Genomic DNA, 23,729 nt, shown 5'->3' on the forward strand with positions numbered 1-23,729 from the left:
CTTAATTTTCGCCGACGCGATCACAACTGTAAACAGCAACTGCTGAAGTTCTCTCAACGTATTTTAACTGTTAACAATTCAAAAGTGTCAAGTGTGTCTATCGTTATTTGAATACTATTATTAACTGTGCGTGTGCTAACTTATTTCATTGGAAAGCAATCAATAGGTGAGTGGCCTCTGAACCTCGAGTGCAATCTGGTTTGATCCAGTGCAAGATCCCTTTTTTCGCCACTGCGCAATTGCACCAACAGCAACTTGGGCAGAGCTCTTTTGTTGCTTTTCCCTCGCGCTTTGTACCTCTTCTCTTTTCCCGTAACAAAGTGCAGATCAGTGTGTATGTACGCATTATATGAACTTTGCGTGGTGGTAGATTGTACATATGATACATACATACATATGAGTATGTACTTCAATGTAATTTGAATGCCCTAACGGAGTTGAAAGTGCTGTGAGCGACTATCTAAATTTCTTTAATATGCTTATCTATACTCACCTCAATGTACTTAAGTATTTATGTATTTAACGCTTTAGTTGCGGCGAACTTAAATACATACATATTTATGTATGTGTGTAGTTTCAATGATCATTTTTGATTTGATCATTTAAAATGTATTATTTTTATCATTTAAATATGGCCGCAATATGTATGTACATACACATACTTACATACATATTTCGTTTTATCATTTCGTTTTACATACATATTTCGTTATTCTTGAGCCTTAAATTATTTATTTGTATATATGGTTTTAATTTTTTGTTTGTTTTTTGCAGAGCCTTAGTTGTGAAACACCATCTTTTTTCTGTAACATTTTTAATTTCTTTCGAGGCCGAAACAGAAGAATTTTAAAATGGTGAACCACACTGTTGATACTGAAGGTAAGTTTTATTTATCTATTAAGGATTATATATATTTTTTTTTGGTCAGCAGTATTGTATTAATGTACTTATTATGAATTTAAAAACTGTTGCATATACCATTTATTGTATTAGAAATAAGTTCAATTTATTTATTTAAAAAAAACCGATTCTTTATTCTTACTCAACTGATTCGAAACTTATTATATTCAGTACAGGAGCCCGGTATTGATTTTTCCGTTAGATTTTCACAACCGTCTCATTTTGTCTTATTTAGTTCAAATAGCAAATATCGTTGCAAAATACAGAAACCCAAGTTGTTAGTAAGTTTTCAGCCGGGGAGACTGCTGAGACTATGACATGTTCCGGAGGCACATGACAGGAATACATAATGATTTGAAAAAGTCGGAAAGTAGAAGAGGGTCTACAACTCGCACACCATGTTTGCACGTTCCTTCACTGCATTTGTATTTCGGGTTGAAAACTTTGTGGACTTTCCCAAGGAGTCATTTACTTGAAGCCAATATTATTTTGTTAAAGTACATTTAGAAGAGTAACTAATTAAGTTTTGCTAATATTTTATGTTTTGGTTCTTGGGAACGGGTCAATAACATCAGATTCTGGGTTCTCAAAGAGGTCGTGCTTTAAAGATATATCATTAAGCTTAATTGTTTGTACACATATTTTGTTTTAAATCATTGTCAGAGCTCTTTAAGCTGAAGTCATTTGCCTAATCCATAATAAAATCCATTTAAATAGAGGATACGCTTGCGTTTATCGTTCTCCCCATCCTGAATTCTGATGATGATGACGGCTTTGGCGGAAACGGTCCCCGGAATCATTAACCGCATATTTAGCGGTTTCATTTGTGTATTATGGCATTGTAATTACCAACGGCAATCCCCTTGTGTGGCCAAGAGTTGGGGCACTTGCTCCTTTAACTTTGCGACATTTGCCAATAAATTCATAACTGATTTATCGCTGTTGACCGAGTTTCGCAGACGGAATATTTTGACTTCGCTTTGTGGCTTGTGCTGCTCTTTGATTTGTTATTTCCATCAAATTGCATTAATTTTTGATTGACAAGCATAGAGTAAAGTCAAATATATGGACAGGTTGTGGCAGCGTATGATTCAAAAACCAATAAATACCTTCAAGTGGTATTGGATAGTGTAAATAGGAGCATTTAGGAAAGCATTTCTAATTGCAACTAACACATAAAACGATTAAGCAGCAAATGCACGGTTAGCCACACAACTTCGTAGTCCTTGCGCAATAGGGAGCGATTTACTCCGGAAAAGGTTAATAGTGCAGCAAATCGTGGCAGCGAACTTTGCCTGCATCTCGCAGTGCAACGCTAACGCCGAAGACCTACATAAAGGCCGTTAATAAATGTCAGTTTACACTGTGCCACACTCACAGCAGAAAAGGGTGCAGCAGGGGGAAAATCGTTATCATTATATACAATTTCGTTGGAAGGACGAGAAGGGAGCTGTCCTGTCCTGCCCCCCGACAGCGAAAAAAGGCAGAGAGGAGGCATACTATGTGCGCGAACACTTTTCGCAAAAGTTTATTGAACCGGAAGTTGAGTGGCGGTTCCGCCAGTGAAATGCGGCAACAATGCGTCGCATCCAGGACAAGAAACCACTCCGGCCGCAGTTCTGTCCCAAGGCTCCGGTCATGTGTCTGCTGCATGTCTGTACCGCAAGCGTGGATCAGAATTTTGCCATGTTAAGTTTCCTCCTCCTCGGGAAATCATATTTTTCTGAAATTTCAAAGTCCAAGTCCGAAAGTGGCAGGCGATGAGGCTGGCTGTGCCTTAAGGCTATTTTTCTCCACCGATTTCGCTTACCAATTCTGGCATTACTTATTCATATGACGGCGGAGTCTGTGTCTGCGATTTTGGGGGGTTGGAAGTTCCTCGGTTGTCACCAGAAGGCCTCGTTTATTGCTTGGTCCTCCACTTCAAGGAGATGTCCTGAGGCCACGTAATTGTTGTTTAAGTGATGCAAATGACAGCTGAAAGCACAGAAGTTCGGATGGATGGAGTTTAGTAAGTTGTTAATGTAAAAAAAAATGAGGCACGTACCCCTCCAAAGTTTATTAGAAATTTTGGTATGAAGTTTGTAGCGCAGATCCAAGGGAATTTTATTTCCGTTTTTAAAGACTTTTAAGAACGTATTTAGGTATTCATTTCAACAATGTACGCGTGTCCAGCCTCCTGCGGCCATAAAAATGCGTATAACATAAAATTGAGAAGCGAGCACTCACGGCATCCTTAAAATCCTTTCGCAATTACTCGGCCACCAAACACCTTTATATACGTTTTAATGCCCAGCAGACAACGTCTAGACTGAACAGGAGCAACCTGCAGAAGATAATACTGTTTCTTAAAGCGGGAAAAGGCCTTAACTTTTAAAGATACATTTCATTGGTTGAACTTAAAAGCTTAACTACCTTAAATGTTGAATATTGCCCGTAAATAGGTCGTTAATAAGGGGCGTAAATACTTAATTGGCTAGATCGACTCCACTGTTTATGCCAATCAAGAAGCGTTGAAAATGTCTCTTTCTTCCCCCGCTGCACAAACTCAATTTTATTCCACGAGCGCCGTTCCGTCTATAGAGACTAGCATTTGGTCCAGGAAGACCCATGGGACATTGAATTTAATTTGTGAACTGGATTTTCGTCTCTGCAATTCATTTCCTACCCACTCCAAAAGTTCAAAAGGCCATGCTACAAGTGGCATAGGGGAAAGCGACAGGAGCCGACTGCCATTTGGGGTTGAAGGTGAATTGAAGCTGAATTGAAGCTGAATTGAGCACCCCCTCAACTCACTTTCTTTTATCCTTTTCCACTCGCTCCTTAACTTACGTGTGCAAATGTATTAATAATGATGTGTGTGCATCACGCACGGTGCAGGACGAACTCCGCGTAAAGCGTCACGTGTGCGAAGGGAATTGCTTGGAGGATTGGTGGGCATATGGTGGTCATTACATTGGGGAACTGGTGGTTGAGTTCTCACTGCTGCCCATTCGCTATTTAAATGCGAATAGATTCTGCACTAGGAGAAACCAGGCAAGGCGCCTGATTTGCCTTGAATGTTGTTTTCTTTCCTCTTGGTTTTGTAGAAGAATAGTTTAATATAACAACTCAAAAGCTAAATTTCGAATAGACACTTTTTTCACCAGACTTAGCTCTAAGCAAAACTCCACAAGTAGACACTTTTATGTCGACTAGTGTATAATTTGTATTGTGATAACATGGAAACAGCAAGGCACTGTTTTAGTGAGCTGCTTCCTGTCGTTTTTGGGGCTTCTGTTGGTGGAACACTACACACTTACAGGTGATTCAACCCCTAAAAGCACAAACAAACATCCCCCATAAAAAATTCTACACAAGTCCAGCGGCTCAAGAAAACTAGAAAAAGTAATTCGAATAATATTTAATGCGAATTCAGATCAACATCAACTATTCTTAACAACCTTCTAAGTGCATATAAACTTTTGCCAATAGGATGATATTTTGAACATGTTTCTGAAGCCTCAAATACATCAACGATGTGTAGGCATATGTGCTAAAGCTCCAGGGGTATCAACGGTGATACAAACGGACAGATATCATCACCCTCTACACTGCAATTGCCAGACTGCGACGACGTTGATGGGTAGCACGTAAATTTCACCAGTGACATAAACAGAAATTTTCCAGCATCCGTCTCACTAACTTTGAACACACACACTACACTGGCACTAGGAAGGAAGGAGAAAGGCAGTGCTGTGTGCGGATGAATTCTGTTGCCCTTTCCACCTATAAAAAGTTATGTGCACATACAAGACTGACTTTAAACAATATCAGAGGCGGTTTAAAATGGGGCTGCACCTCGCAATTTCCACGGAAGATGGGCATTAAAAATATAAAAAGAAGAGAAAAGTCGTGGAACGGGGCAGGATATAAAACATATTTGACGCAGTGTGGCTTGTGCCCAAGAATTTGATTTGCTCAGCATCCTCCTCGACGTTAAGCTGTTGCGCCTGTTAAATCGCCAGCAAATTTATTCGACCTGCTTACGTTGGAGCATACAAAGGATAACCCTTCTGGACTCTGAACCCTGATCCCCTGCGTATTGCTCCTGCAAAATCCTCCTGCACAACGAGCGCCCTTTATGCGCATTAAAAAGGCCAGAACATACAAAAGGGGAAAACGTTTGATTTTCAAGTGTTACGCTTGTCATTGTGGGCAACAAAACGTTTTAACATTATTAAAAAAAAAAATGAGAAAATCGAAGACAACGGCGGCAGATACACGTTTTCGCTTAGCAGGTGTACGGTAAAATATACCAAAAATCGCTTAACAAATTAATTTTTTAAAGATATGACAAACTTGCGTACATGCAAAAATATAAGAGATAGATATTTAACAAACAGAGTAGTGGATATATGTTAGTCGACTTCAACGTTTGGTCTTGTTTAAGCCAGCCCCAAGAGATTGGACTTTCTAGTCTAATGGCCAATTTATGTCCACATATGCATGGTAGAATCATATTATTTATTTTATTTTTTGTGCCTTTATCTATACAAATTATGGTGGTCGCTTTGAGACCAGATACTTCATTTTCGTTGCGTCTGAACAAGTTATTTTTTAAGTTCTAATATTTTCGCGACTTCTTAGACTTAAAGTGACTTACTTCAGGCATCGCACGATTACTAAAGCTTTGAAATGTTTATAATCGTTGCCGTCGTCTGGATCTCAAGTGGTTTTCTTTGCTTCCATAAACTCCGGTTCTACTTATTCAGGCTTAGGTATTTTATATGGGGGATGTGGGATTGTCAACGACGTCCTGAAAAAATCAGCAGCCATTGAATCCTTTTGATAGCATCGCACCCGAAGAGTGTGAAATCAACAATGTGGGTGGCGTTCTGACGACTTGCAGCAAGAAGTTTTTTGCGATGCAGAAGGGAAAATCAATAGCTGGCTACGGGAAAAAACAGAGTTTGCAGTGGCTGCCACACCCAATATCGAATTACTCCATTACCAATAGAGCCCCATGCCCACAAAACGCCCAACAAACACAAAAGGAAATGCCAACGGCCAATGCCGCAGTTGTCGTCTTAAAGCGAACTGAACTTCCGCAAGATATTTTATCCTTTTGATCTCTTCATTATCGGACGCCCCAGCTGGTGTTGCCCCCTACGCAAAAGTGGTGCCGTTGCCGGCTACGAGGTGATGACCCGCGATTCATATCCCCGATAAACTGCAATAGTGTCCTACAACGTCGTCCTTGCTGCGGCTCCTCGTCCCTACAAGCATGTCAAGAAGCATACATTGGCTGCATTGTCTGATACCGGCAATTTGGGTTTGCAGTTACAGCCGGAACACACGCTCGTTGTGAACTTGAATCCATAAAATACACTTAGAAAAATGTAGAGATCATGAGATAATAATATCAGATATTTCATAGATTAGTTTGCTGAATGGAAAGAGATTAATCGAGCAGCTCGACTATCAGATACTCAATACTCAGCTCAACTTTTAAACAATTTTGCAATGTAAAAGTATTTAAGATATAAACACCCGCAGTGACTAATGAAGCCCTGATCAAACAAAAAGCCCTCTCGAGCAAAAGCAAATAAAGCTTGTGATATATGTACATATGCTATATAGTATATACTATATGGTGCTTGCTTGCACGGTTAGCTGAGGGACTTGTACCTATAATGTGCCCCAAACATGCAATTGAACTTCAACCGCTGCTGCTCAGCTGTTCATTTTGCACTACCTGTCGCCTACAGGAGGGGTGGGGGGAAATCGATTGGTGGAGTCACTACTTGCACTACTGCCGGGGGTTGTAGCTTTAGAGTAGTATTCAGCAACGACAGCCCACGACGACGAGACTACTAAAAAGACGACGAGGCTGGCGACGACGGCGACAGTTGTTATTACAAACATTTTAGTTGCGCCTTTTTTGGGATACTGAAGGCACCGAGGGGTGTCCACGTGGGTGGGTACGGATGGAGTGCACGAGGGGGAGGCCCTGTGAGTCATGCATTGGGGCAATAACAAAATAAGTCGTCAGCAGACTGCGAATCTATACAAAAAATGTGTGTGTACTTGGACAAAAATAGAAGAGATTAGCATGTTCCCCATCAAGTCGTGATTCAAAATTATTTTCACTTTGAATATATATTATATTTTTATTATTTTAATGTGTGCATATATATTTATTTTAATTTGATCATTGCTTCCAATGAATTAATTAAATGTGTATGTTGAATCTAAAAGTTCGCCTTTATACGGACGGACAATGAGATGGAGGAACGGACATGGCTTGGTCTTGTTCATAATACCTTTTATTGCAAAAGTTATGCCCCACGCATTATATAAATACATATTAACATGAATTGGTCATATAAATTTTAAGAGAATCCATATTTGTTATGTCAAGAAGAAAAATCACGGACAGAGTTCTTCCTCGTGCACTCTTCCCTTGATCCACATTGTGATTCATCGGTCTTTTGCAGCGTGGTGAGTTCTGCTGGCGCCGTTCTGCCATTTAAGTTGCGGCTCAATGTCCTTGTCAGCCTCATCGTGTCCTGGCTGACCGCTTCTGACGCTTGAATCAGCTATGGAAATAAAAGAAAATGTTGACCTCAATTTAAAATACAAATTCGTTTAAATTGGAGTTTTAGAGAATAGAATAGAATTAATATAAATTATGCTAAGTTTAAACTCGCAACAAATTCTTTTTATTATTAACTTGTTTTGCTTATATCTAATATTAAAAAAATTTAAAAAAGTGTAAAATTAAGAAGCAAATAAACTCCACAAATGAATGTTCTCCTTTATATTTAGTTTTTGCCCATAGTTACGAATTTTTCTCATCTCCAGTTTCGGGATTTGCCTACATTTTGAGTCATCGCTGTTTTATTTATTGTTCCTAGACAGTTTTCCTGTTCGTACATCCTCGTACCGCTTTTTCTCTGACGGCGTTCTCCAAAATTTCTTCGCTCTCTCATTTTTGACGTTTGTAGTGCTCTTAATTGAATTTAACATTATTCCGATTTTCGAGATTTTTTGTTGAGAAGTGTATTTTAAAGAACCACCAAGAAATTTAGCTGTTGGGTGAATTAAATGATCAGTCATTGATTTAGTTTAAAATACTCAACATCTTGTACTTATTTTTCATATTTTTCAACACTTGTCTTCAAAGTTAAAAGATCGAAAAATTATGTTTCTGAATTGTTTTCTGATTCGAGTAATATTTTTAATAAAATCTTGATTAAAACCAAAAATGATATTTTTTTTCCAAAGTTCCTAGTATTTTGTAAGATTGTCAAGTGTGTTTAATAGTTCCGCTGGTGGCGGTGCATATTTGTTTGCTTTGGGTTAAGGTTCCAATGGGTCGGTATACAAAAAGCAGCCGGTTTTCCGAATGCATTTATGCGGCTCAGCGCGCCCTCTTCCGCTCTCCCAATCGATGGCTCTCAGTACGAATCGCTCCTCCGATTTTCGACACTGCGCAGGCTTGGAATTTCGAAATCGACGCTATCGAAATTTCGAATTTCAAAACCAAGTGTTGTAGTCAGACGATCCTATAATTTTTCCCCCAAAAAACATAATTACTATGTAGATTTTAAGTTTGGTTGACATATTTGGCAGTGGCAAGTGCATTTCAAAATGCAACCCTACAAACACTCGAAGCTTTTGCACTCTCTCGCTCTCTTGGGCGCTCGTCGCTCTCTTTGCGCTTGTGACTTGGGGGTGTGCTGTTGCCACACCCCCGCCAGTGCCCCCAAGGGTGGTGTGTCCTGTGTTCCGTGTCCTTTTGTGTGTGCACTGTCCTTGCCTTCCGACGACGCCGACGCCAAAACTCCGAATCCGAAACCGATTGCGACGCCACGCTGGCGCCAGCAAAAAGTGGTCGTCAGTCGCTCGCCTGCTCCTGAAAAATTAACTTCGGCATAATTTAGTTGGTCTTTGTCTTTCGCTGTGCTCGTTACGAATCGTCGCCACCTTCTCTCGTTTTCACAGGACTCACAGGATTTAGGGCCGTGGCAACAATAACAATAACAAAAAGGCACATCGTCGCGCAATCAAATACAACAGTTTTGTAGCATACTTTTCAGCTACACTGCTGCAATACGCATTAATCGAATCAATCAAGTTCAATTTAGCTCAGCAGCAAGTGGTTGCTCTCCCACTTGCAATACAAACAAAAAAATTACAAAAATCGAATCCAATTCGCGGTGCAACAAATTGATTTTTTGGGCTGGCGAGAGAAGCGATATAAACCTTCCGCGATATAAAATAAATAAAATACACCGGCAACAAGCAGATCGACCACCACACATATCCCAGCAATCTACACTACCAGTTCTTTAGTTGTGTGAAAGAAAGCAGATCCCACGATGCTGATTGGATTAGTACGCGACTCGGTGATGCAGTGCTTCTGCCACACGTGCCGGGCACCTGGAATTCTGCCAGCGGGTAAGGATCTTTGGAGGGAATTGCGCATTGGAGTTCTGGTAACCGTTTGACCCAACAATCTGAAAGCTTACCCTTGATCCATCAGCAGTCCGTCCGTTCAACTCACAATGCACCAGGCCCCCTAAAAGTGGAATGTGGATACACTGAAAGAAAGAAACTCGAGCTTTATGAACATATCCTTTAGAACTAAGTTATCGACATAATTATTTTTATATTATTTTCTTTAATTTGTAAACTAATTTTGTCATGGATTTGCTATTACGCCAGAGATCTTTTGATAATCAGTTGTGTAATATACAAAACGGTAGAAAAATCTTGACGTAGAATGGTACGATGGCACGGAAACGAAAAATAATATATATATGTATACCAAGAAAGGGGTATGGGTTACCCCCTTAAGGAGTTTTTCCTTTTCTACATCGCTTGAGGCGCCACTCAGCCGGCGAACGGTGAGTCACCGTCGGTTTGGTTGGAGCTGGGTTTTAATTTGGGCAACACACATTGCCACCCCGGACTTGGCGAGCTCATTTCAATGCATTTAAATGTCTAGATTGCACACTTAGTTCGGGTTATGTGCTGATCTATACATGTTTATATTTATTTTTATTCTATTGGGATATTAAATCGCAGTAATCACCGCAAACAATTGCAAACACTCACACATTAAGCAAAGTGATTGCGCAATATGCACACGGACCAACGAACACGAGGGAATGACGACAAAGGACGGCCTATATTGATTTATTGACAGCGCCGGGTCGGCTCTTATATAAAAAAAAACAATGAAAATGGCCGTGTATAGAGCAGCAAAGTCTGACGACATGCGAAATTGCCTATTTCGATGGGTGGAATGGGGCACCGCCTTATAGAGAAGGACCTCTGATGTGATTTGCCACAATGCATAACTTCTGGCTGTCATTGTTAACGTGACGATTGAGATGTTAACTTTATGAGCTGGATTCATTTGATATTAAATGCTGTGGCATTTACGAATATCCAAAGATCTATAGTATATACTGATTACTACCAGATTGTGAGCAAAATCCCACGATTGATTAATGAAGCATCATCTGTCTTTGCCTTCCAAACTTTTATCCAGCACAATGCATCATTATGGCAAACTTCATTAGAGAAATGAATAATCCGACAATAGATAAATTACAATCGCGTTCAGAAGCTGCATTAATAGCATTTAAGGCTTTTGAGTTTAAGGTAACAGCTTCACAGATTCTTCCTTTGGGGCATAAATCAGTTTCAACAATATGGCACGACACAAAGACGCAGAGCCAAGGTTCATCTGCATAATTTGAGGCCGGTTACGAAATTAATTTGGTTAAGACACATTCAAATCTTCTCGAGAGAATGGCGACTAGCATCAGGATGATGAATTTTGAAGTGCATTGCATGGCAAGGGAATTCGGATGTGCATCTCATTAACAAAATGTCCTTGGGGCAACCACATGCAAAATCAAGTTAAGGCATAATAAGCATATATGCATATTCCTGATCACAATCAGAATCTGTAAGTTCGCATGAGCATTAAAAGCATTCTGAGGTTTTGCTCATAATATTGATAGGTCTTTAAATTGATCACTTTACTTTTTAAAGAACTCTAAACACTTAATGACCAATTAGTCTCGTACTATCTATCTACTTTTTGTCTATATCTTTAACTAACTTAAGTTAATTAAATCACGTACAGTAGTGCGGCTTCCATTAACTCGATTGCTTTCATTGCGTTTTAGTTTCTCTTAGCAGCTCATACAACTGAGTTTTATGTTTCCGTATTTTACCCGAGGCTTAAAGCAACTTTTTAACTCGGTTTACGAGGTATACATATATCTTATCACTACATGTTCAACTCGGGCACGTACCAGCCGCATTTTTCTATATTATTCAAGCAGGAGGCTCCTGAGGTCCTTTTGTTTCACCACCCGCCCTCGTCCTTTACATGCGTCTCACGTAACAGAGGCATACATAACATTACTTAATTTTCATTTCTTTAGTTGGTTTTCCATGCTTTCCGTCTCAGCTGTTTCGCAAATGTCGCCAAGAGAAAAAATTAATGAAGTTGCATATTTAGGCGAGTTTCTTCTTTCCTCACTAGCATTCTAGATAAATTGTATCATTATTTTCGAGTATCGACAGCCTTATAACTAAATCATATTCGAAAAGCTGGACTATCAGATACTCATTGATAATTGCTTAGATATTAATAACTCAACCATTGCAATTCTTCTTTTTCTTAAACAAATGAGCGCAAGATCTTTACTTTTCTTTTAGTCTGTTAAAATTTACAAATGCATATTTTCTTTTTGGGGTGAGCAAAGATCCCAACACTGTGTTTGCTATGCGGAAAAGGACACTCCCCTCCGTCCATTAAATTCACGCCCACTTGGGCAGGATTCTCGTGGGCTGCTGTTAAATAATTCATGGTTGCATTCCCATTACGACAATCCAACCCCTTTGCCAGCAATCAAACACTTCAACAATGACACTGACATTCGCATATTCTGCTCGTTTTTCACTTGACACACGTTTCAGGATTGTGAAGCTGGTGAAAAGTCGCTGGCTTTTCGAAAATACATTTCTAATTAGCTCTTTTTAAAACATTTTTTTTTATTTAGAGGTCGAGAATTCTAAGGTCGGAAATCCGACTATGTTCTGTTTTCAGAAGTAATATGGGGTCAAACAGTTACCAAAAACTATTGAATAAGTTAATTGTATTCTAATAAGTTCAAATATATTTTCTAAATCCAAAATGCGGCATTTATCTTTGGAACATGTGAATAGTGTCTAGAAGATCTGCGCCAATCAAGAAAAATAATAAGATTCGCTCTAAGCAGCCGCGTCTCAGCAAGAAAGTTAAATTTATTAGTAAGTATACAAATAACATTTCATATAAATAAAACATTTTACTGAAACTGAAATGTATTTTAAGCACTTCCAAGTGATTTGATTGAGCACTTTAATTCTTAATTATGTTCTTACGTTAAATTTATTGTTCAACAATGCATGAAGCAGATAAAATGCACTTGCTGCAAAAAATGTTGGAGTAAAAATATGTGAATGCATACATATGTGGAAAAGCAAACCATATATGGTTTTTATGAAAACTCAATTTCAGAAAGCGAACCGCATAATTCAATAGGCGGAAAATGGGTAAAAATGGGACATGCGCTGATAGTAAAACGCAGTGAAAATGACATCCACAAATGTCTCTAGTAGAGGGGTGCGGGGAAAGCAGCGGGAAATGAGAGCTGCATGGGATTGGAGAGAAGATTTGACCTCAAAATGGGCGACATGGGAAATCCGTGTGAAGTGGCAAAGGGTGCAGCTGTGGGGCATTGAGGACAAATGGTTATCTCGTTCAGTTTTCTACATTCGCTTAAAATATTCTACTGCAACGCTCCACAATTTATGAATTGCATAAGCATAAAGTGAACAGAACCGTCTTCTTGGTTACTGTTTCCTCTCGATATGTTTTCATGATGAAACCTATCTGTGTACTTTTAGCCACATTCCAATGATTCCAATGTTCGGGATGCCCAAAGGGAACCAAAAATATTCGCATAAAGAAGAGGCAAAACTTGCTTGACAGCTGCTGTCATGGATTTATGCCTATTCTATGTGTTGCTGGCAAATATTTTCATTGCTGTCCCGAGAGGAGTCAACAGTGGTCTTCTCCCACAAAATCATTATTTGTGTTAAAGGCGTTGTATGCCTTACTAAAATGCGGAATGCTAAGCATTATCCTCATGAAAGTGCAACAAAAAACTACTGAGGTGTGATGAATGCAAGCCTCTAGAATTCATCTTAGCAATTCCATTTTTGAAGTTGAGTGTTATATTTAAGCGATTCTTAACTAATAAATCGATTAGTATAAACCAATCAAATACCGAGGGGATACTCGAATCCCTTCAATCAAAGGACCGCATTTAATTAGATTGAAGTTCGTCATGGAAAGTTCTGCGGACCCTCGAATTGCGGCGCCACATTGACGACCGTTTTCGGTATCTGGTTCCGTAAGTTCAGTTTTAATTACCGCCGGCCATCCAACACAGCGACGCACACACTAGTACAAATGTATATCCACATAGCCAAGGACATTTTCCACACCTGCATGTTGGCGACTAATAAAGTAAACGACCACCGGCCATAAAACAATCTTGGCAAACAATACACCATCGCCATCGTCACGGGGGTTGAGCCGCCACAACCACAATGGCAAAAACGACGATGGCGACCAACTTATTTAAACGCTCATAAAAACCGAACTATACGAGACACGTATATGGGCGACTTAGTGGAAAAATTGGATATATGCCCCCTGTTCTGAGTCATGACACACAGCATCGTGCTATCATTAAAGATGAAAGTTAACGCCAGGGAACTTTAATTGTGAAACTTTTGATCCCAGAAAATGTTACCGAAGTCTCAATGACTCCTTAACTTATCATTTTCCTTAATAATTATAACACAGTACCGGGTATCGGATAGTCGAGTTACTGCTTTTTTTAAATGCTCTCAATTCTCAGTACTTTTTAAGCCCCAACATTGCAAGTACAGCAAATAATTTTAAAAGCAACAGTTGCTCGCAAAAATTACCTGTAACTCAGCATTTTCCCTGCCGAGTTCCCCATCATCTCTAAATCCGGCGACGCCTTTCGTGGAAATTAGGCTTTCATTGTTCGGACTCAAGTAAATGCCTTCAATGCAAACACTATTTACTCTTGTTTTAAGCGACTCTTGTGCATCTCGGTATTGTAGTAGTTTTCACTCCCTCTGTTTCCCGGTTTTTCGAGGGAACAATGGCTACTTAGACTGGGCTTTTATGTCGTTTCCTTCATTAAGCGCACATAAGTATGCTTTAGTTTTTCCTCTTTTGGATTGCCCTTCATCTCTCTCGTTGTTATTCCACACACACACACAGCGGCACATTTGAAATGAGACGAATAGGTGTAGCGAGTCTTCCTAGATTTTGACCAAAAAGTATCACCCATCCGAGTGACGATAGATTTTAACAAATCTGGTCAAACAGAATTAGCAACTTGAAACTATTTTACATTAAAATGCGTCTTGTAGAGCAACTAACATTTCACTCATACCAACAGTATCCTTCATACTCGCTGTCAGTGCGAAGAAAACCAATGAAAAAACAGCACGAAAAATAGAGGAAAATGTACATAGCGCTGGGAAAACTATCGGAAAATCAATAGTGCATTAGCCTTTTCCATAGAAATTCCCATATATATGTATATATATATATACAGGTGAGGGAAAGGTGGTAGTTGTATAGCCATTTAGCCGCATTTCCAAGGCGATAAACTGCAGTGGCCAACAAATGTGTTGTTGCCCGACTGACGTACTATTTCCTACTGCTATATTTTTTCTTCATTTTTTACAAATAAACACGTCATTGCGTCTTTTTCAGTTGGCGTAGAAGGCGAATATATAAGTTGTAGACACTATGTACAGGGTACATAAGTTCCCGAATAAGTTTCTTTACATAATGCGAAAACTTTTAAGTGGGTGTAGTTGCCTTTTTTTCGTGTCTTGCCTGTTCCTGGCCAATACTTTAAACCCCAGGGAATCGCGAACAGACGGTTCGGCTAAAACCACCTAAAGCACCACGTGCAGCGGCTTACCGCGGGAAATGCCACAAAAAGGTCCTGCCAACACATACAATAGTGTGAAATATTGAGAGGGTTTCAAAAAGCGTAACAATCAAAATGGAGCTTAAAAACATTTTAGAAAATATTTAAGATTAAATTGTGTCTTTCCTTTGCCTTGGCAAGTTGCAGTCTCTTTCAGACTCGACTACAAAATTCGCCTTTTGGTCATGATAGCGACATTTGAGGCAATCAATGTCAGTCTGCGAGTCTGAATAAAAGTCACGTGCCACAGCTGAAAAATCAAGGGGCAACATTGTAGCTCGTTGTCGAACTTGCAATTTATACTCTTTCAAGGAATATAATGTGTTTCTTATAGTATAAATGTATAGTATTATAAAAAATGATTATAAAAAATGTATATTTTAAGTAAGCTCTGAAGTATATAAACCCCTTTGTATCTTATGAATTTGGTCGAATATGTTTTGCGTTTTCGCAGCATTCTTTTTGACAGCTTAATGAATTGCATCTTTAGTTCCGTATATTATATTTATCAAATATTCAATATTTGCTTCCTTCTTATGAAAACATATTGTTTGGGGGGTATATATATACCCACACGTTTCGAACAGTTGATGCTCTAAAAGCAATAGCAAAACTCAAACTGTAATAAAATTTAAGCGAAAACCGCATGCTTCCATCTTAGTTCTACTTTGGCTGACTCATCAGCTGGTCGGTCGGTCCTCCTGGCGATATCGTCGTGCTCAGCTGGCAACCGAAAGCAATTAGGGGCCCCTCCAATTGACTGCTCCATCGGCGGGCGGGGCCAATGGAGGAGCAAGGGGTCCACTTGGCAGTCGTCTGTCGCCGGAAAGTGGCAACAGCAATATGTGTGTGCATCGTTGGTAGCGACAGCCGCCGTTTGTTTTTCGGCTTTGCAGCGCAGACCGAATACTATGCTACACGATTCAAATAAAAAAAAAAAAAAAAACTGCAGATCCTGCAGGCCAGGCCCAAACTGTGTGTGTGTGTGTGTGTGTGCGAGTGTAGCCAACATTTTTATGTCGCTTGTGGCCCGTTGCCGGCTTCATCACACTTTTAGTCACTCCTTTCAGTTGGCCAACGAATAGCTGCGCGACAACAGCTTTTTTTAGAGAAACGCGAAGAAATTAGTTTTGTATAAAATATTCTATTCGTCCATTCGTGTATCCCTGTGCCTTTTACAATGGTGGCCATTAATTTGCATTTGAATAGTAAGTACAATTGCATTTATTAACAACCTTTCACATTCGCCTCAAAACATAAACTTCTGTGTGACTACGAAAATATATAAGTAACTGCTTGACTTTAAATGGTTTGACTAAATTGGAAAATGGGGGAAAACTCTTCAAACCATACTGCTGACTCATGCGAACAATTTAATTAAATGCAAATTAAAATGCTTTTAGGGATATTAAGAAAAGACGACGACACAAAGTTCTTAAAGGCCTGTGAAAATTTCGTCCTCTTAGTTTTGAGCACATTTTCCATTTTCATTGCTCGGCATTTTCCGACCGTGTGCCATAATTATTAAAGTGTTATTTCGTTTCGCCATTACACTGAAAACATCAAGAGCTACACATTTCATTTCAAGTCAGATTAACTTTTATTAATCCTACAGCTTTAAGTTAACAAAATGTTTTGTGTAGGGATCATAAATTTATATCACATAGTGGATAGAAATTCTATTTAACCAGCCCTTTAACGCAGGCCATAATTTCTATTGAAATGGCTCTAGATTTTTAATTAAAACCGTCAAATGTCAACGGCACTTTTCATTTGATTAAATTTTAAGACCCTTCTGTAAACTACATAAAATACGAAATACACGCAGGTGCACCACCACCTATTCGCTTTCTATTTCGCGTAATTTGCAAAAATGTAATTGAGGCCAACATGGTACATATGTATGTATGTTTGTGGAAGCATTTTACGCTGCTTTTCATTATTATAATGATGCTTATTATTTTAATGAAAGCTTTTAGTTACACCTAAAGTGCGGGAATGCCTGCGTAGAGTGGAACGGAAATTCATAATCAAAATATAACCGTCTGCAACGCATTACTTCGCAAACAGTAATGACTCAGTAAGTTTATGTTTATTCCTAGAAACCAAGTGCAATGTATTACAAATATGGTGAATGTTCTATTCAAGTTGTTCCAATTTTGCGACAACCTTTACTCACTTCACTTTCTCTAAAAAAATGGGGAAGAAACTTAAATCTTAGGCAAATTAATGCCTAAATTAATTAATTAATTAATACAAATGCGAACGTTTTAAGTCGAATATAAATAACATAATAAAAGGATGTGAACAAAATATCCGTGCTTTAATAACTCATCGAATATATATATGAATATATCTATATATCAAATTCCTGATATCATAAATCTACCGAATTATGCAATAACATGTTGTTTCTATAGCTACTTAATTATACTTCTTAAGTAAATATACTCCGGCACAGAAACTTCTTGTCGTGCACGTGTTCCCATTTTTTCGGGATTTTCACAATTGCTGATAGAATCGAGTTGGCAGCGCCTGTTGGAGTTCAGCTTTCCGTGTCACTTTTCAGTTTCGATATTCAATAGTAATTCAGTCCAATCATTTTTCTTGTCGAAGGTGTTTAACTGAAAGTCTGTGTTTATTGTGAAAAGAGTAAGTTGTTGAATCTAATAAAACACTGGCGAGGCCGCTCACAATCCAATTCCAAATAGGCTACTCTAATATCATAAACAAAATTCAGCAAACTTTTGAGTTTTTGCTTCGCCAACGACGATTCTCTGCGCTCAATTGGTACGCAATATCATCCGTGCACGAGTTCCATTGCAAGAATCTCTTCAAGCCCCATGGCCCACCAGATGCGCAATCCGCCGGAGCGCCATTTTGGCCACCGCTGCGTGAACTGCAAGATATCCGATTTCCTGGGCCGCCGCTACACCTGCAGGTTCTGCGCGGACTACACCTTGTGCGGCAAGTGCTTCGATGACAACCGTCTGCCGGATTCGCCTCAGCATCGCTATTACCATCCGATGAGTGTGTACTATGCCTACGCCGAGTACGAGCTGTACTTCGGCGGCGAGCCGTTCCGCGGTGATCATAAAGTGGACCAGAGCTACAAGTGCGCCCTGTGCGATGTTCGCGGCCTTTCTACCGCCAATTTGCTCAGTCACCTACAGCAGGAGCATCTCACCCACCGTGACCACAATGCCTACATGTTGTTGGTCAATACCCTGGTCAATACCAATATGGCGGACAACGTAATGGAGCAACCGGTGCCAGTACCGCAGCCCTTAAGCCAAACGCGCTCGAATCGAGCTCGCAATTTAGCAAGCCTTCGAACAGTAGCCGGTGGCAACACGCGGCCCGAGCAGTTATTTAATGCCGCATTCAACTTGGTCCTATTGGTTGTGCAGCTGGACAATATGGATTCAACTGCCGACGACTTTCCTGAACGCTGCTTTGAGATACTGCAGCAGACTGAAACTGTGCTTATGCAGCACAGAAGTTCCAGAGCTCCGGACACAGAGACGATTGAGTCTTTTGTACGCGTTGTCGAAGATCAGGTGGTGGCTAGCATGGCCGATCGTCGTCAGCGTCTGGGCGGCTTCGCATTACCTCGGCTGACCCGCGGTGAGGCAATCGCTCCTGGTGCTAATGCGTTAGCTATGAGCTTGCGCGATGCCATGCCCGTTGTGTTTGACCGGCCGACCACAATGGTGCGCAGACCGACGGCTACGCGTGCCCGAGAGCCTATCGGGCTACCCCTTAAATTGGCGGTGTCTTCGTCTTCTGGAAGCGGAAAGGCGGGTTCCAGCTCTGGGGCAGCCAAGCATCAAAAGGTCCCGACCCAAACGAGTGCGCAAGGAGAAAAGTCTACCAAGAAGATGTCAACTGACATTATTTCCCCACTCAAGGATAAGCGCTTTTTGTGCTCGAAATTAGTGAGGGGAAATGCCCAAATGATGGAAACCAAATTGCACAAAGCCACCTTCACCGAGGCCATATTCTGTTCGATGCTGGCAGACGAAGAGCTGTTCCAGCCGCCAATTGGTCTGCCCTGGACAGCGAATTTCATGTCGGGCGCAGTTGAGCCATTAGGCAGTGTAAACCCAAATGGGAAACTATTGCTGTATCCTGTTAAAACCAAGGAATTAATGGAAAGCTTCTACAAGGGTCTCGCCGAGTATAAAACTTGGATGGGATTGGATCAGACCGACCCAACGGCCGATAGCAAGGCAACTGAAGTCCCAGTCCCCCCCAACAGCTCGGCTTATTTCGCAGTTTTTGACGATATTCCATACGCTGATTCCGGATCGGATGATTTGGAAAGTGGTAATAGTAATGAGTCAGAAGAAATGGCCAGCGATTTGCATGCCGAAGAAGACGACGATGATTTAGTCGAATTGGAGGATTACAAGGAAAGCGGCGAGGAAGAAAACGAAGATGAGGGCGATGAAGCTTTGGATTCCGACTTCTCTGAGTCAGCCATTTCTCAAATCACCGACTTCATAGAAATGGTCATCCAGGACGAATAGGCGGGCAGCCAGCCAGCCAGCCAGCCAGCCAGCAGCCAGCATTTGTAGGAAATAAGCCTCGGTATTTTCATAATTACATATGCATATGTAGTATTTTAAAATAAACATTTGTTAAATATGACCAAACAATATGGCTGATTTCTCAGGTTTTTCAATGTGAAAGGCAGCTTTTTTCGGGTATTTCTCTGCCCAGTGAAAGCTGACTTACAAAAACTTATTTGCTAGTAGGCATCGGTTTTCCATTTTATTTCGGTCTAGAGTTGGCTCTATTTGTTATTGCAAACCATATCTCCGACATCCGAGAACAAAGTATAAATAAAGCCTTACAAATTTTTCAATAAACCCAGTAACGACGCTAAATTGAACTTCGATCAGTCATTTGATTATATCATTTCAAATGGGTTCCAATTTCTCTGCCATACCGACGAAATGTAAGGGTTGCGGTCAAATTCGCCCTGACTTTGACCGACGGTACGGTTGCAGTGAGTGCAGGTCGGAGGTCATGTACTGCGGCCAGTGTTTTGATGAGGGCCGGAATCAGTTCAGTGAGACGCACAAGGACGACCACCGCATTAAGCTTATCTACCATCAGTCCATTCTTGACAAATTCTTCAGCGGCGAGGAGCTGCTAAACGGCGATGCTTCGAAAAGCTACAACTGCATCTTTTGTAAGAAGAGATTCAGCGCCAAGGGGCTGCAGTTGCACTTGTCCGAGATGCACTCGAACCCCGCGGATGCGTCTGCGTTGACGGTAATGCTGGAGAAGATGAGACAGGAAGATATGGAGAACAGATTTGGTGAGGAATGACACCATGCTAAATCATGCTAACACATTTTGGGTAAATAATCTATACATTGTGATTGCCTGAAAGCTTGTGTCGCCATTGACACTCCATAATAATAGCAAATTATGTGTCAACATGTGGATATGGATACATATAAAAGGTGTCCAGTGGCGGCTGCCGTGGCAACATCTTCAGTTATCGTTATCCCATGTTCATCTTCAAGGAAAGTATACATATACATATTTTTGTTTTGACAAATCATTTTCCACTTCATTAGTTGTCCAGCCTCCCATTTGATGGATTTGCCTACAAGTTAGGAAATGAGAATGTCAAGATATCGATTGAAAAGACAGCCATCTATGTTGATTTTAATGTGCGATATTTAGGCGATTATTTTTCGTTGCAACACTAAATTCCTATTGTTTTTAGCATTTGGTAACAACTTTTTGGCCAAAAGAACAATATTTAAGTTTAGTTTTTAAGGGAGGAAGTGTAAAAATGACGTCATGTTGTTTTGATGGGGGGAAAGCCAAGTCGAGGGTTGAACCACGAGGTTCACCCTTAACCACAACTATTCGATGCACCCCAAGTGCAAAATATTGAATTACTCTAAGTCCCCCTTTGCTTTCTTTCCTCCACAGCCACAGAGATTCGCTGCCAGGAAAAGTCCCGCGGTGGACTGAGCTATGAGGTCATCCTGGCCGAGCCGGCACCCAATGTGGCCGTTCCAAAACGACCGGTCACCCCCGGCAAGAACGTTAGCGTCGAGGAGATTGAGCAGAAACTTAAGGCGGCCGAAGAACGTCGCATTGTAAGTATATTAACGAATTAAAGAAGTTGTAATACAAAATAATTCAATGCGTGTTTCCCCAGTCTCTAGAAGCCAAGAAGATGGCTGACATCTCCACCAAGCTGGCTAAAGTCGAGGAGGCGACTCGCAAAAAGGATGAAATCACCAATGAGTTCATTACTCAGACCAAGGAGCAGCTTGAGTCGAAAATGGAGCTGCATGTGGAGAAGCGAGAGGCCATCATCAGTGACATGAAGGAGAAGCTAAAGGTAGGCCACCTGCCTCTTGCATCCCATAGTAAATTCCCAACTAACCAACCATTTTCTTCCGTTCAACGAAAGATCCATGCCCAGGATATCGAAAAGACGCGTGAGACTCTTGAGCAGCAGAAGGCCAACGAGCAGAAGGCAATCGAGGAAAAGTTGAAGATTGCTCAGTCTCTTCGCGATGAGAATATCAAGAAAATGTTGGATCGCCTAAAGGAGCATGTGAGTGTGTGAAGACTGCATGGCTTAAAGTTTTCATTTAATCTAGTTTGGTAAACCATGATATTAAATGTATATAATTATTACTTAGCATTATTCATAAATCTTAACAATTACTTTATTGACATTACATTAACTTAACTTGCTGGAATATAAAATTGAAATGACACATCATTTTGATTGGACTACAAAACATGTAGACTCGTTTTAACATTTAGTTAGTCATTGAGTGTACAAACTATAAATAAGTTATCATGCGTTCATATAATTTTGGTTTTTCATTTCTCTTATATCCTCTCATTTAGAACACAATCAAAATTGCCGAAATCAAATCGCAGAACGATCAATTGGAATGTCAAAAGCTCGAGGAGAAAGCGCGCATTTATGAGAACAAATTGTTCGCCGCCGAGCAGAAACGCGAAAAGGAATTGCAAAAAAAAATTGAAAAAGTTCAAAAACTCGTACGTGTTTGTTCCCCCACTAAAAGCGACCATTTGCCCTATTGTTTGAGTAGCACTTGGCAGTAGTTGCACACCTCCAATCGCAAAAGAATACTAATCCTTGACTGCTTTCCTTTCTTTGCAGGAACGTCGCGCCGAGCTAGTGCGCCAGAACAAGGCCCAGGCCCAGGATTTGGATGGTCAGCAGAGCGCCATTGCCTCCTCGGGCTAAGTGGAGCGATCCTGCATCGAGAGCTGTGCTCACCCACTGCAAACAAGGTTACAAGGCGACTACAAAAAGAACAGCAACACTGCATAATACACGAACACATATTTAAGCAAGAAAACCCTTAAAACTGAAACCAATTTCTCAAAATTTCCAAGTATTATGAAAGCAAACGAAGCGAAGGGCAAGGGCAAAGTCTCAAGATACCGCTGAGCGAGTTTTCTCACGAGCTCTATAATGAAACACTAACACGAATAAGCTACGATAAAGCAAAAAAAAAAAAAGAATTGCTTACGGCAAAAAACAATTAGTAAAGGAAATCTACATTTAAACTTAAAAGCCCAGGCAGAAAAGCCTATGCAAGTTGAATGCATGCCTGTCATTTAAAATTTAAAATTCTTTTAAAAGTTCACGTTGATTTCAGTTGAAAGTTTAACAATTTTTACCTTGAGTTCCACGAATGTTATATTAGTTTTGGATTCATTATTTTCAAAGTCTTAGTCTTAAATGTTCAAGTTTTTTTTTTTAATTGCTGTGGCATCGACTGAGGTATTCTCAAAATAATAAGCACGCTGTATTTGCATCTATGAATGGCTTTCGCGAGTAAAAATTTGAAAATGTTTTTAATTAAGTTAATGTATACTTTAGTCGTAATTTTAATTTACTAACTTGTAACAACATGATACATATACATGCTGAATATAGTTTTACACTAACAAATAATTTGTTCTTATAAGTTTCGCATTTTCTATCTATAAAATAAATGTCTAACAGAAAAAATACATAAGAAATGCTTATACAATTCAATAAAATCAAATACCATGTAAAACACACGAAACGCATTTTTCTTTTATTTACATACAACACGAACACTAAAAACGCTGATATAGACATTAATATACATGGAAGGAAACTACGTATAAGCATACATTAATGTGTGTACTATTATATGAAAATGCATATTTTGTCTAACGTCGGGTTATTTTTAGAAATGGGTTTAAGGAGAGTGAATGTGGGGGTTAAAATAAAACAAAAAAGTATTTAGGGCAAACCAAATGGAATATGAATATTTAGGAAAATTTTTTCCAAAAACCTGCGAGTTATTTTTAATTTTGCACCAAAGGGCGCTTTAAAGAATAGCTTAAATTTAAATCTTATATCGTTATATATGTATGTGTACTCGTGTAAACCTATGGCTTCTACAAATGAATATCAATAACATAAATTTCTTAATAAAAAGTGCATTGGCAAAACAATTTACACGCACAGGACACCAAATTACCCAGACACGAAAACTTTCAAGCATACTCAAGAAAAACGAACAAAATATAAACGCAAAGCATAAAATGCTTTGATATTTACTCAATTTATGATATATTAATGTCTAATCCAATGCAATAATCAACCGAAATATTTTTGAGTATTGAGAGGAAAGGGTTACCAATTTTGAACCATTGCTTAAAAAACTC

The 23,729-nt window shown here is 39.8% G+C and overlaps 2 protein-coding genes across 7 annotated transcripts; both read left to right on the forward strand.

Annotated features, from left to right (window-relative positions):
* Positions 1-23,378, forward strand: LOC6613590 (stathmin). Of its 6 annotated transcripts, none has more exons than XM_032719162.1 (7): positions 1-166; positions 775-879; positions 20,961-21,130; positions 21,193-21,378; positions 21,451-21,597; positions 21,900-22,055; positions 22,180-23,378. In XM_032719162.1, the coding sequence occupies exons 2-7, from the start codon at positions 852-854 to the stop codon at positions 22,264-22,266; spliced, it is 774 nt and encodes a 257-aa protein (XP_032575053.1). In that variant the 5' UTR covers positions 1-166; positions 775-851; the 3' UTR covers positions 22,267-23,378. The 6 variants fall into 6 exon arrangements, with proteins under 6 accessions (XP_032575053.1, XP_032575048.1, XP_032575061.1 ...); XM_032719157.1 differs by lacking the exons at positions 1-166; positions 775-879 and adding exons at positions 8,798-9,345; positions 12,139-12,222; XM_032719170.1 differs by lacking the exons at positions 1-166; positions 775-879; positions 21,900-22,055 and adding exons at positions 8,798-9,345; positions 12,139-12,222.
* LOC116801160 lies at positions 17,159-19,818 on the forward strand. Its single transcript, XM_032719133.1, has 2 exons — positions 17,159-17,654; positions 17,714-19,818. The coding sequence occupies exon 2, from the start codon at positions 17,846-17,848 to the stop codon at positions 19,532-19,534; it is 1,689 nt and encodes a 562-aa protein (XP_032575024.1). The 5' UTR covers positions 17,159-17,654; positions 17,714-17,845; the 3' UTR covers positions 19,535-19,818.
* Positions 23,379-23,729: the final 351 nt, after the last annotated feature.

The sequence above is a fragment of the Drosophila sechellia genome, chromosome 2L (assembly GCF_004382195.2).
Source record: "Drosophila sechellia strain sech25 chromosome 2L, ASM438219v1, whole genome shotgun sequence".
NCBI classification, from domain to species: domain Eukaryota; kingdom Metazoa; phylum Arthropoda; class Insecta; order Diptera; family Drosophilidae; genus Drosophila; species Drosophila sechellia.

Excerpts from the sequence above, each read along its gene's own strand:
- LOC116801160 (XM_032719133.1), top strand. The coding sequence starts at position 17,846 with ATGGCCCACCAGATGCGCAATCCGCCGGAGCGCCATTTTGGCCACCGC.
- LOC6613590 (XM_032719142.1), top strand. The coding sequence starts at position 19,932 with ATGGGTTCCAATTTCTCTGCCATACCGACGAAATGTAAGGGTTGCGGT. Across the intron at positions 21,379-21,450 it reads ACATGAAGGAGAAGCTAAAG|ATCCATGCCCAGGATATCGA; the intron begins GTAGGCCACCTG and ends GTTCAACGAAAG. Across the intron at positions 22,056-22,179 it reads TTGAAAAAGTTCAAAAACTC|GAACGTCGCGCCGAGCTAGT; the intron begins GTACGTGTTTGT and ends CTTTCTTTGCAG.